At 33.3% G+C, this 16,134-nt stretch overlaps 1 protein-coding gene across 1 annotated transcript; it reads left to right on the top strand.

The window, feature by feature from the left end:
- The first annotated feature begins 5,755 nt into the window (after positions 1-5,755).
- LOC114185540 (choline transporter protein 1) lies at positions 5,756-16,134 on the top strand. The gene is made up of 10 exons (XM_028073328.1): positions 5,756-6,134; positions 6,575-6,933; positions 7,343-7,488; positions 8,159-8,342; positions 9,186-9,259; positions 9,355-9,468; positions 13,504-13,860; positions 14,650-14,910; positions 15,339-15,566; positions 15,656-16,134. The coding sequence occupies exons 1-10, from the start codon at positions 5,950-5,952 to the stop codon at positions 15,836-15,838; spliced, it is 2,091 nt and encodes a 696-aa protein (XP_027929129.1). The 5' UTR covers positions 5,756-5,949; the 3' UTR covers positions 15,839-16,134.

Genomic DNA, 16,134 nt, shown 5'->3' on the forward strand with positions numbered 1-16,134 from the left:
ACTTGTCTACACTATTATATGTTTTGTGCGTCTAAATAATACATGTATTGGAATTGCATCAATTTTTTTTTTCCGAGCTGCATCAATTTCTTATTATTTAGGTTACATGGATCAAGTTAAATTGAACATGGACGTGTTGTTAAATCTTATTATATAAGTTAAATTGAACAGGGATGTGTTTTAAAATAGAAAACGATGCACATTTACTTTCATTATAATTTTTTATTTAATAATAAGGTGTTAAAAGATTCAACAGTACTAAAGTTGTTGATAGTTTGTCTTAATAATAAAATCAAGCAAGTAAGATAGTAGCTATAGACAATTGTATCTTATTATTTTAAATAATGGTATAATTAGGTATCACTAGTCATCTAGTTCTAGTGAAAAATGTTTTTCTTTGAATACGAAAATGATACATACTTTAAAAAAAATATTAGGAATACATATGAGTTTGAGTTTCACCGATAAAATCAGTTTCAGATTGTTCATGTTATTTTCACTCTCTGTAACATTTTGTTCTTGTTTAACATTCCTAAGTGTTTGTTTATTGTTCTCACATAAAGTTTTTTTCTGTTTCGGGTGTAGAGACCAAACACCTACTCAGAACCACTTCAATTTTACTCATTTTTCCTATATGTCTCCTCTTCGCAATCTACTGTAACTTCTTCGCCAAGAAATCTTCCTCCTTGCTCGATCGGTTGAACAGACGATCGGGGTACCTGTCTAAAAGGCTTCAATGCTTAAGTCAGTTGATGGACCGATCGGTGTATGAGTATAACGACTGTAATAAATGCGAATTAAAGATTCTCACCAACCTACCTTTGGGCCCTATTTATAGTTTCCGGTGTGGGCCTATAATTAGGGTTCCTTAATCACGGTCCAATGATCCTTTAATCAAGATTACTGACTTGTTTAATGTTAATTAATCCAGTTGACTGGTTCAGTTTTGGCCGATCGACCGATAGTCGCTTGACTAGGTGGGTTATCTTCTCTGAGTTTAACAACCTTAAGTGAATATTTAATCTATATGGCCGATCGATTGATGATCATATGTAAGACACTATGCGAATCACCTATGGGGTTGATCGACTGATGGACCTCTATAGGGTAATGCGTTGTCTATCTGGGGACCGATCGACCGATGGTCCCTTATGAGCTGACGCGATTCATCTATGAGACCGATCGACCGATGGTCCCTTATGAGGTGACGCGTGATTCATCAGTGGGACCGATCGACCGATGGTCCCTTGTGACATTCATATGTAGTTTATTTAAGTGGCCGATCGATCGATGGTCAATGGGTTCACATGGTTTCTGTGGGTCGACCGACCGATGGTTCTGTTTCATATGTAAGCCCTCCCAGCCTTGTTCGATGGACCGGAGGACTGTGCGCTGCCGATGGTCCGATGGGACATATAGTACATTTTCTATTTGTGAATTACATTCACATGTTTGAGATATAATCTTTTAGTCTTTGTTTTCTCTATCAATAAGATAAAGTTTCTTCATTTTCTCTCTTTCTTCATGTTCTTTCTGTAACATCACATTTTAGTAGTATAAAACTAATAAAATAAAGCATTTCACAATAATCTTCAAAGACAGATTAACAAAATACAAAATATATTAATACAATCATTTAAGAGTTCATACTATAAAAATATATCATTTATACAATAACACCAAACATGATGCAAATGTATCTTTATACTAAACGTACTAACCATTCATACATCTACATCATTAGATTTTTAGGATGTCACTTTATTTCAATTCACAGTTCAATACATACACTAAAATAACACAACCATAAAATCTCCCCATAAAGCCCATGGAATTACATCAAACACATACAATGCTCGTATATTTTAACAAACCCATTATCATCACAGTTTACAACAATAGTTTCACAATCATATACATCCTTAATCACATTTTTCATATTCACATATCGATAATTCCATCTTAAATTCCAAATATCAAATAATCACATATTCATACATCATATTCTCATAACTATCTTAGTCAACCACATGTTAAAATAAGGAATTAATGTAAATAAAATTGTAGTTTTCATGCAATAATAATTCATTATATAAAACTACTATAGGATCTTAAAATTCATGAGTCTCACAAATTCACATATATAAATCATAATAGGATACTAACCTTGATCAATGAGAGATCCAATGAGAATACGTTCTTCAATTAATTCTAACTATTAAAATAACTCAAGGTTTCTCTTGGGCGAGATATTGTCGCTTGAGCGACATTTATACAAAAAGTGAAATAAAACTTTAGAGCATTCTCACCTGGGCTCTCGCTTGAGTGACAAAATTCTTGCTTGACCTAAAATTCTAACAAAGAGCAAAGTGAAATTGTAGCTATTTTCGTTTAAGCTAGATTTCTCTCACTAAAAAAATAGTAGATTTTTACCCTATTCTCAACACCCAAAATCAGAAACACAAACCACAACAATTCCATATGCAATCATCAATTCAACACACCAATTTACAATTAAATACCAATGAGAAGTTCATTTTGAAAATTCAAAAAGAGCTAACTTCTCTTACCTGACAAAATGGCTCTAGGAACACCAAAACACCTTTAGCTCCACGATGCTCTATCTATACTTAGGAACAACACAAGAACGATCAAGATCTACCGTTATGGTCACTGACCAACAAAGACTCATAAGGAGGGTTAAAACCTAACATGTAACCAAAGGAGAGTCACATGCGAGCCGTAACAGATAAGATCCACATGAAAACGAGCATAAATTCAACTTACATAGTTGAAGAAACTAGTCGGACAAAAAGGAAGAGCTTACCAAGAAAATCACCCTAGTGATCTCCGATCTTCAAACAAAAGAACAAAAGATGAGAACTCCTAAAGAGAAGTCAAAGAACTCTAGAAAAGTGATTTCTAGAGACACAATGTGTTTTAAAATAATGAAACTCCTTTATAGCAAACCTATTTATACTAAATTTTTAATGTTAAAATAATTGAGTCTTACTTTTAAAATGTCATTTTCTAGGGTTTTACACTTTCTCTCATTGCTTTCTGTCTTCTTTCTTTTTGTTATGATGCAACTATCTCTCCAACACCTAGATCTTGACTTATATGCCTAATAACGTGGACTCTGTTATGGTATCAGAGTTATTATTTTGAATAGCTCTGCTATATGACTCTGATTCCTTTTTCTTTCCCTTTCTTTCTTGCTTTTATCTTGGTTTCTTTCCTTTTTTTTCTCATGGGAGATGAACAACTAGTGCAGAGTTTTCCATACTTGCATTCGAATGAAAATCCTACTATAACTTTGGTTTCACTCGTTCTTGATGTTTGCAATTATCGCTCTAGAAGCATATCAATTATTATCGCTTTAAGTGCAAAGAACAAATTAGAGTTTATTCTTGGGATTGCACCTCGACCTACCAAAGATAATTCTACCTTTTCTTCTTGGTATAGATGCAACGATATGGTTGTATCTATAGGTTAAAAATTGCATGTTTAATACACACAAAGAAAAATATGGATCTATTTTGGAAAAATCATGCATACTAAATAATAAGGGGAATAAATGTTTAAGGAAAATACCTTAATTGATAGTAATGGTTCTAATAAATTTCTTCTTCAAATGTATGAAGGCTTTACGCATGAGGATGACAAAAATACTCATGCTCGCGAGTGTATGCAAATATCAAGCTCATTCTACTCTCAGAATCTCACTCTACTTTCCAAATGTCCCCAAATTTCAATCACGTTCCCAAATTTCAATCCTAACGTAAATAAAACCTTGTTTGAATCTCATTAAAATCTAACCTAAAAAAATATTCACCACTAACAAATAAATACTTATTTCTAAGTAACTTACAAATGACAAGCATGTCTCACATTTTAGTCTACCAATAACCAATTTGATACCTTAACAAATAAAATAACTTTAACTTTATTGAAAAAAATTTAGAAAGTAAATTAATCATAACCTTAAATATAAAAGTTAAATTGTTAATTAAATTTTCGATGAATTAATATAAACCCGAAAACACAGCCCGTCCCACTTTAAAACTGGTAAGTGAAAAGAATACATCGGCGTACAACTGCAGTCAGTGCGTTGAACTCTTGGATTAATTTCTGAAATTACTACACTTTATATTATTTATTAAAATAATGGTGCTATGAAAGTCATTAACGTTGGGGATGTAGCTCAAATGGTAGAGCGTTTGTTTAGCATGCGAGAGGTACGGGGATCAATACCTTGCATCTCCACTTTTCATTTTTCACCTGTGACTTGTTACATTCATTTTTTATTTACATCTTATCCTTTTTCTCTACTTTCCTTGTCTTCATCCTATTATTCGATATCTCAATTAAATTTATCTTTACTCAAAACTTCTTATAATTTAAAATTAATTTATATGTAAGTTGGTATGTAAAACTTTCATTTTATCCTTCTTATAACTCATGAAGCAATTAAAGTATTAACTTCATAACTTTCATAACGTGTAATTAAAATATAATATAATATTAAATAAGTCAATGTTATTTAAATTTTAAATGTATCGGTTTTTTTTTTGTTTAAATAATTTTAATTTAAAAGCAACCTTAATAAACAAAACTCACTCACTCAAAATATTACACAAGTTTAATTCATCTATCAAGTTGTAACTACTTAATTAATTTTAAATAATGTCCTTAAAAAGGATTGTTGATAGTTAATTAGATTTTTAGGGTTATAATGTGTTTTAAAGTGCTAAAGTATGTTAATTTATTTTAATGAATAATGACGGTATAATGTTAGAGTTTAGACTTTGTGTATTTTTTGGTCACTACGGTGATTCCAGTTATTTGCTAAATTACTATTCTTCACTTTGAAATAATTAAATTACTCAATTGGTTATGTAAACATTTTTAATGTCATCTTTTTATATAATTTCAATCACAAAATAACTCTATAAGCTTTGAGATTGACTTAATTAATGATAATGTACTTGTACAATGTATGTAAAACACATGTTTCTACATTTATAATAAAATTAATTTAAAAACATAAAATAGTGCTTGTGTTTTTAATATTGAAAATATTAATTTTGATTTAATTTAGAATTTATGATAAATTTAAGTATTTTCCATTGAATGTTTATTAAAATTTTAATTTTATTAAATATTAAAATATTTTTACACTTTTTAATTGAGTTTTTGTTACAAAGACTCTGATAAAGACTTAAAATATTCTGACGTTGGTATATTGATTTTTTTAATATATTTTTAAACATTAAAACTAATATCTAGCTGTATATTTTAAAGGTAAGAGACGACAATAAAAACTCACTAAAGAATCCAACTTATTCTAACATTTGCTATAGTTGAGACACATTACAAAATGTCATAAAAATGATTTTTAAAATTATTTAACATTGTAAATAGTCATTTAAAAACCTTTCGATTATGAAACAAAATAACATGTAAAAAGTTATGAAAACCATTAAAATTATAAAACTTGATTAAGTAAAAATATTAATACGCGTTTATTGAATATAATCTGTGATTGGCTTGAAAAGTGAAAACCGGACCCATAATTTTCCTTTGAACCGACACACCTCTCACCGCCCGGCTAAGTTTATGAAGTGAGCCCCAACAAGACAAGGACTCTGGTCTTTTTTATTTTTCTAAAAAGCACTTTAGATTTTAGAGAATATCTTTGTCTTTTGATGGGATGAATAATAAAAATTTAATCTGTAATAATCTTTAATAATCATTTTCAATATCCCAAAATCTAAACCTTTGCTCACTACAAAAGCTTCAACAGTGTCCTACCTTCTACTCTACTTCTGTCTGTCTGTCCCTTCTTCAATGTTGTCTGCATCTCTCTCTGAAATGCTGAACTAAAGCCCCAAGCTTGTTACTTGCAATTGATTAAAGAGATACATATATATACAAAAAGGCTTCAAAATGAGGGGTCCTTTGGGTGCTGTCATAGGGAGGTACCCTTCAAGTGATGGAAGCACTCATTTGGGTGGAATCATTAAGCACAACAGAAAATGCAGAGACATAACTGTTCTTGTTATCTTTATAGCTTTCTGGATTGCCATGATTGTCAACTCCAGCTTTGCTTTCAACCGAGGAAACCCATTAAGGTAAAGATCTTAAAGTTTGTAACTTTATCTGATTGTGCATTTTGCTAATGGAGTTTCTGTAAGTGGAAGCTCTGGTTTTGCCATGGGTGTGTTTAGCAATTTATGGATTCCCTTGTTTTTTTGTGTGTGTGTTGGGGGAAGGGGTATTTCTTGCGGTCCAACATTTTTCTACTTAACCTTTTTCTTTCAAATTTTTGGTTTTTCAATTTGACTAATTGTTCAACTGATATACCACAAAAATCCTATCTTTATTAGATCTTCTGTTATTGCATGTTATCTTCCAGTGTACTAATTTTGTTATTTATTGGTTGCTGAGGAAATGAGAGTCTGAAAGAAGACGTGAAACTTGATTGTATGGTAGCATGAAACCTGTAATTCTTTTCAAGCGTTTGTTGTTAGGGTTGTGTAAGTTGTTGTCACTGGTTTTTTTGTCTCACTAGGCTTACTTATGGGCTGGACTACAAAGGAAATGTGTGTGGGCAGAAGCATGCAGCTCAAGATCTTCGAGAATTGGAGCTGAAATACTGGCTAAATCCTAATCAGGTTTATCAAAGTGGATTGAAGGACAGCCAATTCAAACTTTCCAATGCCCGTAGTATATGCTTGCTGGACTGCCCTATACCTTCTGAAGATTCACTTACTTGGGTGTGTGATTATCCTGAAGGAGATATTCGCGTGTCACTGAATGATTGGATTGATATGAACTACGATTATTTTGAGTTCCTTACGCCAGAAATGAGAAACTCTTCACTTCAACTTCAGGGCCCTTGTTATCCTGTCATATTTCCTAGTGTAAATGGTGAGAAAACTTTTGCATTCCTAATATGTCATTGTTGCCAATGTTGTTAAATGGTGGCACCATGGTGTGATGGACCTGCCATATGCAATTTGTGTAGGTGGCCTTCTATGGAAGTGCCATTGGCATTGACCACAATGGTGTGGTTATATGGCAGAATTTTGGCCTTCCACCATTGATAACACTGGTTGTTGCATGCCTGCTAATGGTTCTGTTGTGTGGATTCATTACTTTGTCTTTTTAACATGGTTGCTAATTTTGCCTCTTGTAAGGAAAGTGTTATGTTTAGGTCTTATTTTTCACCTTTCTTTGGGGCACGGAGAGTGGACAGGGCGTAAGGGAACTGTCCATATCCTACATATGATGAACTTTATGAAGTGCTTGATTCTTAGAGCATACTTTTTTTGTCTAGTTTACTGGAGTTGCCAATTCATCGCCAGAGCTTCAAATGTATCTTTAAAGCATTGGCAGCAGATGGGTGGAGTTAACATCAAAGAAGACATTGTTATTGATAAGTCCATTCATGAATATATCAATTCTCAGTCAGCTGTCTTAAAGGTTAATTTTTTGCTCTTTCTACCTTTTTCTTTAATTGATGTTATGAGTCTGATTTTTCTCTGGAAAAGCATAGCCTCTTACCAGCAACTTGGTTTTAAACTTTAACACAAGAAACAAGAAATTAAAATAAGTTTGTTTCTGGGGCAAGGAGGTGTCCTAGAGATATCAGTGTTGTGCTGAAAAGATATATTGTCAAAATAGCAAAGACTGCAAATTTTTTTAATTTTTTTCTCCTCGGTTCTGTTGATAACTGTTATCATATTTCATCTTATAACCAATTGCCAAACCTGGCAAGCCTACCAGAATAGGAAATTACCAAGATGAGCTATAGGTTTTATGCAAAGTAAGATTTTATTTTAAAGCCTATTGACATTAAGTGAAATTATCCAACAAATATATAAGCCACATTCCAATACATTAGGTATTTGATGTAGAACTTCCCAACAGTTGTAACAAGTGAAAATTAAGGAGGCTTGTGGATATGCATTGTGCTATGAAATCTTATACCCTACCTATTTTCACACTGCCTTTCCTTCACCCTTTCTGTCACTTTCACTCTTACTAATGACAATTGTTTAAAACTTTGCTTTGTATTTTCATTTTATCTGCCTTTGAGCATTATATTATGCGTTACAGAAATTTGAAGTTTCATAAATACTTTTATTTGCAGAGATACATGGCTGACATAGGAAAGTCATGGCCTGTGCTGATTGTTTGTGGGGGGATTTTACCTCTGTTTCTGTCTGTGATTTGGCTGCTGATGATTCGGCACTTTGTTGCTGCTATGCCTTGGGTTACAGTGGTTTTGTTTAATGTTCTAATGATATCGATTACAATGCTTTTCTACCTTAAAGGTTAGAATCTCTCTGCTGGGATATTTTGATTTCCAAATGCATGTTTCTTTTAAGGAAGTAGCAATATACAGGAGACAACCAACTATGAATTGTTTTTTGTTATTCATTTTTTCCTTTCTTTGCTCTGCATATGTAATGTTTACTTGTCGGCTGCATGGCCTATTCATTATTTAGTTCACCACTTTCATAAACACCCTTGCGTCAGCTGTACTTTTGCATCCTCTCATGTATCCAATCAAGCACACAACTCTTCTCTTGTCATATTTTTAGTTTGACACATGTTGCAAACTTATAGTTAGAGGCTTGCCACATATTTACTTGTGTAACAATCTAGACCAAAAATCGAAAAGGAATTTTTGGATTGGACCAGCACAAAAAGTTTTCTACATAATTTATGTTAAATTTTATGGCTGGTGGTATGAGGAGGAGTCCTTTGAAAAGAAGCGGACAATTTATTTGTAATGTGTTTTCTTTTATTTAATATTAGATTTTGAATTCCTATAAAAATATTAGATGATACAGCTAATTTTGAGTTTGCATTTGATAGCACAGCGATTCATTAGAACTTGGAAATGATCCAGATATCCCTGATCTTCCTTTTGGGCATTGAAACAATGAAAAAAGAAATGTTTGCTTGTGTGGAATAGAACTCTTAAAATATTCAAATGTAGGATGAAAGAATGTGTATAACTAACAGACGTAATGTATTGGTGATTAACCTTGAAGTCTTATTGTTCTTACTTCTTTTAGTTTTGAATCATCTAGCCAAATGTTTTCTTTTTCTAGGTTTTGAGCATGCATCAACCAAACAATAATGCCTAATGTCTAATTCTTGACTTTCAGTTGGCTGGATAGGAAATGATGTTATTTCCCCCATTATTGGTGAACATGATCCTTACATTCATGTTTATGTGAGGGTGAGTATCATCTTGATTGTGTCCTTATGTATTTATTTTCTGTCTCTACATTAATGATTTATATTTATTGATTTAATGTTTGAATTCATTTGCAGGAGCTGACTCATCTACGGGTTTTCACGGTCCTTATGAGCTTTATCATGCTTGTTGCAATTCTTACATCAATTGCTATTGTTCGGCGCATCCTTATGGCAACTTCTGTCCTTAAGGCAAGCATAACTTTATTGAATGCACTTATGAAACATGATTGAGTTTATTCTTTTGGTTCATTGATTGATTTCTGATTGTGGTTATGTATATTTTTAATCTAAAAAATTTATTAGGCTGAACATCCAATTAGGGGCAGATTTATCATGCATTTTTAATAATCTCTTATGTAAGAAAAACATTATTTTCTTTGCAAAATTGCTTCAAATGAACTCTTGTCATGAAGTTGGTGAACGATAAAAAGCTAAGGTGAATTACCCATTACCTAAATGTATTATTGCACATTTTCAGTGATGCCTGTTTTAAACTTTGCTTATTGGATTTCTGGGCTCCCTTCCTATGTGGATAAATGACTCAAATGTGTAAGCCCATTTGTCTCATTTATTTAAGTGGAGAAAGGTCAAAGTACGGTCATGTGTGTGAGACTATTAAAAATACAACAATGACAACAATGGGAGAGGGAAGAGGTGATACTATTGTGATTTCCACAGCACTTTGATTGCACCAAATTTCACTTACGCTACACAAATCTTGCCCAAGCCCTGAGCCAATTTTGAACCAGAATCTGGAATCAGTCTAAGCACCACAACCAATACCAAACTAGCACTGTGATGCACACCAAATAAGACACCAAAGGACCAGAACCAACAACAACTTATGCACCTTGATTAGAATTTTGACCAAGCCCTTTTGAACTAGTATTAACACTAGAAATAGTTTCAGAACCACAATCAAGATTAGCACCACAGAACCAGAACCACGGCCAGCATCAACACTTGGTCAGGTTTGGCACCAAAGTTTTCACTCATAAATATCTCTGTTAGGTTTTATGACAAATGTGGTGACAATTTTCGAAGGATTTTGTGGTGGATTGGTGAAATTAGGTTTTCTTACTAGTTGACACTAAATTGATTCACAAAAGTCATGGATTAATCCTTACTGTACATACCAAACAAGGGAACCTCATAGAGAGTATGGAAGGGTGATCTTCCACAAAAGTGACTCCACACACCTACACTCCATCAAATCCAATTGGCCATGAGAGCGAATCAATTTGTTCAATGTTCTTGTAAGATCAAATCCAAATATTGCATCTCCTATTTTCTACGGAACATGAGAATATCTCATGTTTAAGCTAAATCATGGATTTAAGAACATAATTAAGAACATAAGAACAGTATAGGAACATAATAAAAATAAATGTCTGGATCAATTGTTATAAAAAAATACAAACAAAAGCACCTGAATCAAGTATTCATGGACTTTGACTTTCCATGGTTTGAGAAATGTAAGTTTTTGACAAGCTAGACTGGGTGAAAGATTGTGCTTGGCTATTGGGTTTTAAACTTAGATATTCCCCATACTCTTAATCAGAAAATATGGATTCAGCCTTCTCAAATTTAAAGACATTGGTTGTTTTGTCAAGGAAACCATGTAAAGAGAAACACTTTTCTTGAGTATGACTCATTCTCTTACAATAAGAGCATTGGGGACAGCCTTGATCACTTTACCCTCCTCTATTTATGCGGCCTCCCCTCCTATGAGTAGACACCATGGCAGATGATTAAGCATAATCATGAAGATTTTTGTTGGCAAGAGTGGGAACACAAATTAGTCGTGTTGTTAGGCTTTCTAGAAGTCATGCTGTGTTCTGTTTTGTTTAAAAGATATCTATTTATGAACATAATCATAATGATATTGAATGTTATTTGTAGAAAATGCTCTTGGCCTTCATTCAAAAGGTGTTTGAAGTTTTAAATGCTCTAAGAGTTCCCAATATATTGGGTTCCGTAGATTGTTTGTTGCAGCAAGGCATAAAGTTTAAAATCCATCTTCCACTATTTGTTCAACCTCGATTGCTGGTATTTTACTACCATCTTCTTCCAAGTGCTTTCAAAAACCTTGGCCAAGAAACCAATGTTCAACATATGCAAAACAAGATACTACTTTTTCCCATTAAGCTTTTTTGAAGTAATTGTTGGAGACCTAAAAAAGGAGTGGATAGGTCAAGATGCTATTTTAGAATACGTAAAGAAAAGACCAGGGTATAAACACAAACTCTCAAAGTGTTCAAGAGTACTTGAATGTCAACATGTAGTAAAAGGAGGAAAAGTGGTTAGAACAAGAACTAAAAAGGTTGGTGAAAGGAACAAGGGTGGCACAGTCTAGGTGAGCAATGTAAAAAGTTTGTGTGCTAGGTGGCATCATGGCATGTGCCTCCAAAACCGGTTGAGTTCTTTGTTGTCGTGCTTAGAGTGGCAATAAAGAAGCCCAAGAACAATAAAAGAACAGGCCAAACAGATGAAGTGAATCTCACCAATTTGAAACCAAGAACAAACTAAAAGTTAGAAATGAAAGATGTCTCATGTATTTGATAATAAGGGTTATTAAATACATTGTAATGTGTCACTGTTTGTATTATTATCTGGCATGAGCAGCGTCCAACTTTATAAAGGGCTACAAAATGGTTACAAGTTAGTTAGATGTACAAAACAAAAGTCTTACTAACTAGTGTATACAAACTAGTATTGTTTCACCAAATGTTGAGACATTAGATGACCTTCTAATAGACGATGTCTATAATTATCATACAACTCCACTAGAAAACATCTATAATCATCAAACAACCTATCCTAGAAAGAGTTCATTACACGAAGATCTACATTTGTCATTTGCAGAGATGATCCAAATTTGTTGCTTGTCAGACAGAACTACAGTGGATGGCAGTAGACAGCGATGTTGTACAAAGGGTTTTGTGTCACTTGACAAGGCAAACACGACTGGGTGTTTGTAGGAGAAAAAATGATGGTGGCTAGCGACAAACCCATCAGAAATGACAAACAAAGCGGGATTGACTAGCCTTGATACCTTGACTTGAGAGTGAAAATAGAACGAATGCTTGAGAGATAAATAATCTTTTAGTTTATTCATATATTATAAGGATCCTTACATCAGAGATATTGAGAAAAGATATTAGCAACGTACTCATTGGTGATAGATAGGTAATTCAAAAAAGATAAGTTACCCTATTCTAACAAGGTGACCACTCAAATAAGTTGAACAATTCTGACAAAGAAAAAAAAGGTTTGAGTTCTTATAAGTTAACCAAGAGCACCCAAAAACTTAATCTACCACCCTACTGTTTATTCCTCCATAGGAGGTTTGATGATAAAGGGAAGCTTTATGGTGTGCCAAACCACAACGGGCTATTGTGTATAAGAGATAATAACTTCCATTAGAATTAACTAAACAAAACACTACAAAAATAGAAGTAACATCAGGGGTGTTTTGTTAATTGAAAAATGGCAAAAAGGTGAAAGTACAGGGGAATAATGTGTTAGTTTTCCCATAGAAAAAATGCCTGTTTTGGTCTCAATAAAATGGATTAGTTTATGTTATTACTGTAGTATTTAGAAACATCCTCCTCTTCTATTAGTCTTTGTGGTTAAAGTAGTTAAAACAAAATACAAACAGTAAAGTTTTTGTGGCAGACTCGTCTTATCTCAGACTTGTACTCCTTTGCCTTGTACTTGATCGTTACTTAAAGTAAGCAATTGGAGTACATGTACACTCCAGGTCAGGAAAATGCTAGCCTTGCCAGGTCTGCATCTGGCAGCAGTAGTATTCACAGCAATCAAACTTTGGTCAAATTAATTTGATCATGTATTGTTCTTGTTTAACTGTATAATTAATGGATGCTTAATATTTTATTCTTTTCTCTGCCAATAATATATTTTGTTGACCATAACATAACAATTTCATTGCTAATGTGTGATGTGTCTGGCTTATGGAATATTAATTTCATAAGTTCTATAACCTACAATCTCATGTAATATGTTAATTTTCACATCCAGTTGTCACTAAGTTATGCATAACTTCTCTTTCACAAGATTGTCACACATAACAGAGCCCTTAGTCACATGGTATGATACAACATAGCAATGAAATAATAATAAATAATTGTGGAATGATGATACAGCATATTTTCCCTTATGACACATCAGTTCAATTGATTTTAATGTAAATATTTCTCACAGGTTGCTGCAAAAGTGATAGGAGAAGTTCAAGCACTTATTATTTTTCCAATCATACCTTGTGGTATCCTTGCTATCTTCTATATTTTCTGGATTTCTGCTGCTCTTCATTTGTTCAGTTCTGGTGAGGTTGTGCAGAACAATTGCAATTCTAACTGCTGTACATATGACCTCATCGAGAAAAAGGTGATATGTGATCGGTGTTGTGGATATAGCATTCATTACACGCCGCATATTGGAGCTGCCATCCTTTTTCACCTATTTGGCGGTTATTGGGCTACACAATTTTTCATAGGTTGCTTGTCAACAGTGATTGCTGGATCTGTTGCCTCTTATTATTGGGCCCATGGTGAAGCATCTGTAAGTCAAAGTACCATGTTAATAAAGAAATGAACAATTCAGAGGAATTTTTTTTCCCATAATTGTGATGATGTATCATTAACAGAAGTAGATTGTGTGATTTAGCTCCATAAAATGGATAAAACCAGACCAAAAAGAACACCAGAGAAAATTATTAAAGGAGATTTCATGGTGAATAATGTGACTGATAAATTGCTTTTCTACCCCGTAGCCAACCAAACATTCTGGGATTGGGTGGTGATTGTTGTATAATTCTGAGATGTGGTAAGGGAAGGTTATGTTCAGAAAAAAAAAACTACTAAAGTTTGATTAGATCGACTAATTTGTAGTCTCAGCCATAACAGGGCCATGGTTTTCATTTTGGCTCAGAAATTATTCTTAATCAGTATAAGGTATACTAGTGTAGGATTAGTGATTGTTCAAATATGAATATCATTTTACTAGCTCCTCATATCTTTGATGTTTAAGGATAGTAACCATAGGTTAAGAAACATTTGATGGAAGCAAAGCATCATTATATTTGACTAAATTTCCTCATTACCTTGATCTATTAATGTTTTCCTCTTTCTACTATATCCATGTTTAATAAAGACCAAATGTATCCTTGTGTCAGGGCAAATTTTCAGCTTCATAATAATGAAAACCAAATTTAGATTAAATGACAAACATCAGGTTTTGTCAGTTTGGCTGATTGGAATTTGGTTTATCAATTAACTAAACCTTTTTCTTTTGATGGTTACAAATTATCTTTTATACGATATTAAATGTTTTTCATCTTTCTGGATGCAGCCTGAAATTCCTTTTCTTTCAGTATTTGCCTCGATGAAGAGGCTTATGCTTTACAGTCTTGGTTCTGTGGCTCTTGGTTCTCTGATTGTATCATTTGTAGAGTCAATCCGCTTTCTGCTCGAATCTATTCGCCGGAAACTAAAAGTCTCCGGTGACGTGCCTGATAGCTGGATTGGAAAAGCTGCTTACCGATCTTCTCAATGCTTTCAAAGATGTATTGGGTGGACCCTCAAATCAGTGAACCGAAATGCTTATGTCATGGTAATTTTTGTTAATCTTCCATAAGCCATTTATGTTGCATGTTAAATAGTTTGTTTATATAGACTTGTATAATTTATTAAGGTTTAAATATATTTTTGATTCCTTTAACTTTCAATAAAAATTGGAAGTAGTTCATCTTTTAAACTTTGACCTAATTTAGTTCGCAACTTTAGAAATGTATGGATTTAGTCATTTTAAACAAATGTTAAGTTTATTTGATGTTTTAAAGGTGTTTTATAATAAAATTAACAATATTTGGTTAAAATGACTAAATTTACGTATTTTTAAAGGTGGGAGACAAAATTGGTCAAAGATTTTAAAGAGAGACTAATTCCAATTTTCACTCAAAGTTAAGAGAACAAAAACATATTTAATCCATTTATTAATTTTTCTTTCTGCATTTTTACATGTCCGCCTCACACCTGCAGATTGCTATAACGGGTAAAAGTTTCTTCAAAGCTTCTGCTGTTGCAACCGAATTGATCATGAGTAACATCCTACGGATTGGACGTGTGAATGTGATTGGAGATGTTATTTTGTTTCTTGGAAAACTATGTGTGAGCCTCTCAAGTGCTGTTTTTGGTTTCCTCATGTTGGACACACACAAGTACAGATCCGCACATAACAAGATATCATCTCCACTTTTTCCTGTTGTGGTATGTTTATAGTGTTGTAAGAGTAGGACTTGAAAATCAATAATGGTTTAACCAAAATGAATCTTGAATTGTAATTTTGTGCAATGCAGGTTTGCTGGGGTCTTGGATATGTTGTTGCAACTCTTTTCTTTGCAGTTGTGGAGATGTCAATAGACACCATCATTCTCTCTTTTTGCCAAGATTCTGAAGAGCATGGAACAGCACAGTATGCTCCACCTCTTCTCATTCAAACCCTGGAAGACCAAAATGAGACGCAGAGACTTACACAGTGAAGTATTTTCTTGTTCTATTTTCTCTGTCATGAATTTTAACAGGGCTTCAGGATTTTGAATTTTGTTAAGGTGCTTCAGGATTTCCTTGTATATATATATGCCAACAAAGGTTTCCTATGATTAAGGTAGCTTCTTTAGGTAGTTTTAAATCTTTGACAAATGGGTTATTCTAGGATGTGATGTTATGGCCACAACCAAACAAATCCAATCATTGTTCTTGTGTAATTATAACCTAACTTAAACTTGCATCTTGGGATGTTTTATAATATCTTCCGTTGTAGGTTCTTGATTGTCAA

The sequence above is a fragment of the Vigna unguiculata genome, chromosome 5 (genome assembly GCF_004118075.2).
Source record: "Vigna unguiculata cultivar IT97K-499-35 chromosome 5, ASM411807v1, whole genome shotgun sequence".
Taxonomy (NCBI): Eukaryota; Viridiplantae; Streptophyta; class Magnoliopsida; order Fabales; family Fabaceae; genus Vigna; species Vigna unguiculata.

What these genes read in the sequence shown, in the direction of transcription:
- LOC114185540 (XM_028073328.1), top strand. Translation starts at nt 5,950, where the DNA reads ATGAGGGGTCCTTTGGGTGCTGTCATAGGGAGGTACCCTTCAAGTGAT. An exon ending in AACCGAGGAAACCCATTAAG is followed by an intron (nt 6,135 to 6,574) that starts GTAAAGATCTTA and finishes TTGTCTCACTAG; the next exon opens with GCTTACTTATGGGCTGGACT. An exon ending in AATGCTTTTCTACCTTAAAG is followed by an intron (nt 8,343 to 9,185) that starts GTTAGAATCTCT and finishes CTTGACTTTCAG; the next exon opens with TTGGCTGGATAGGAAATGAT.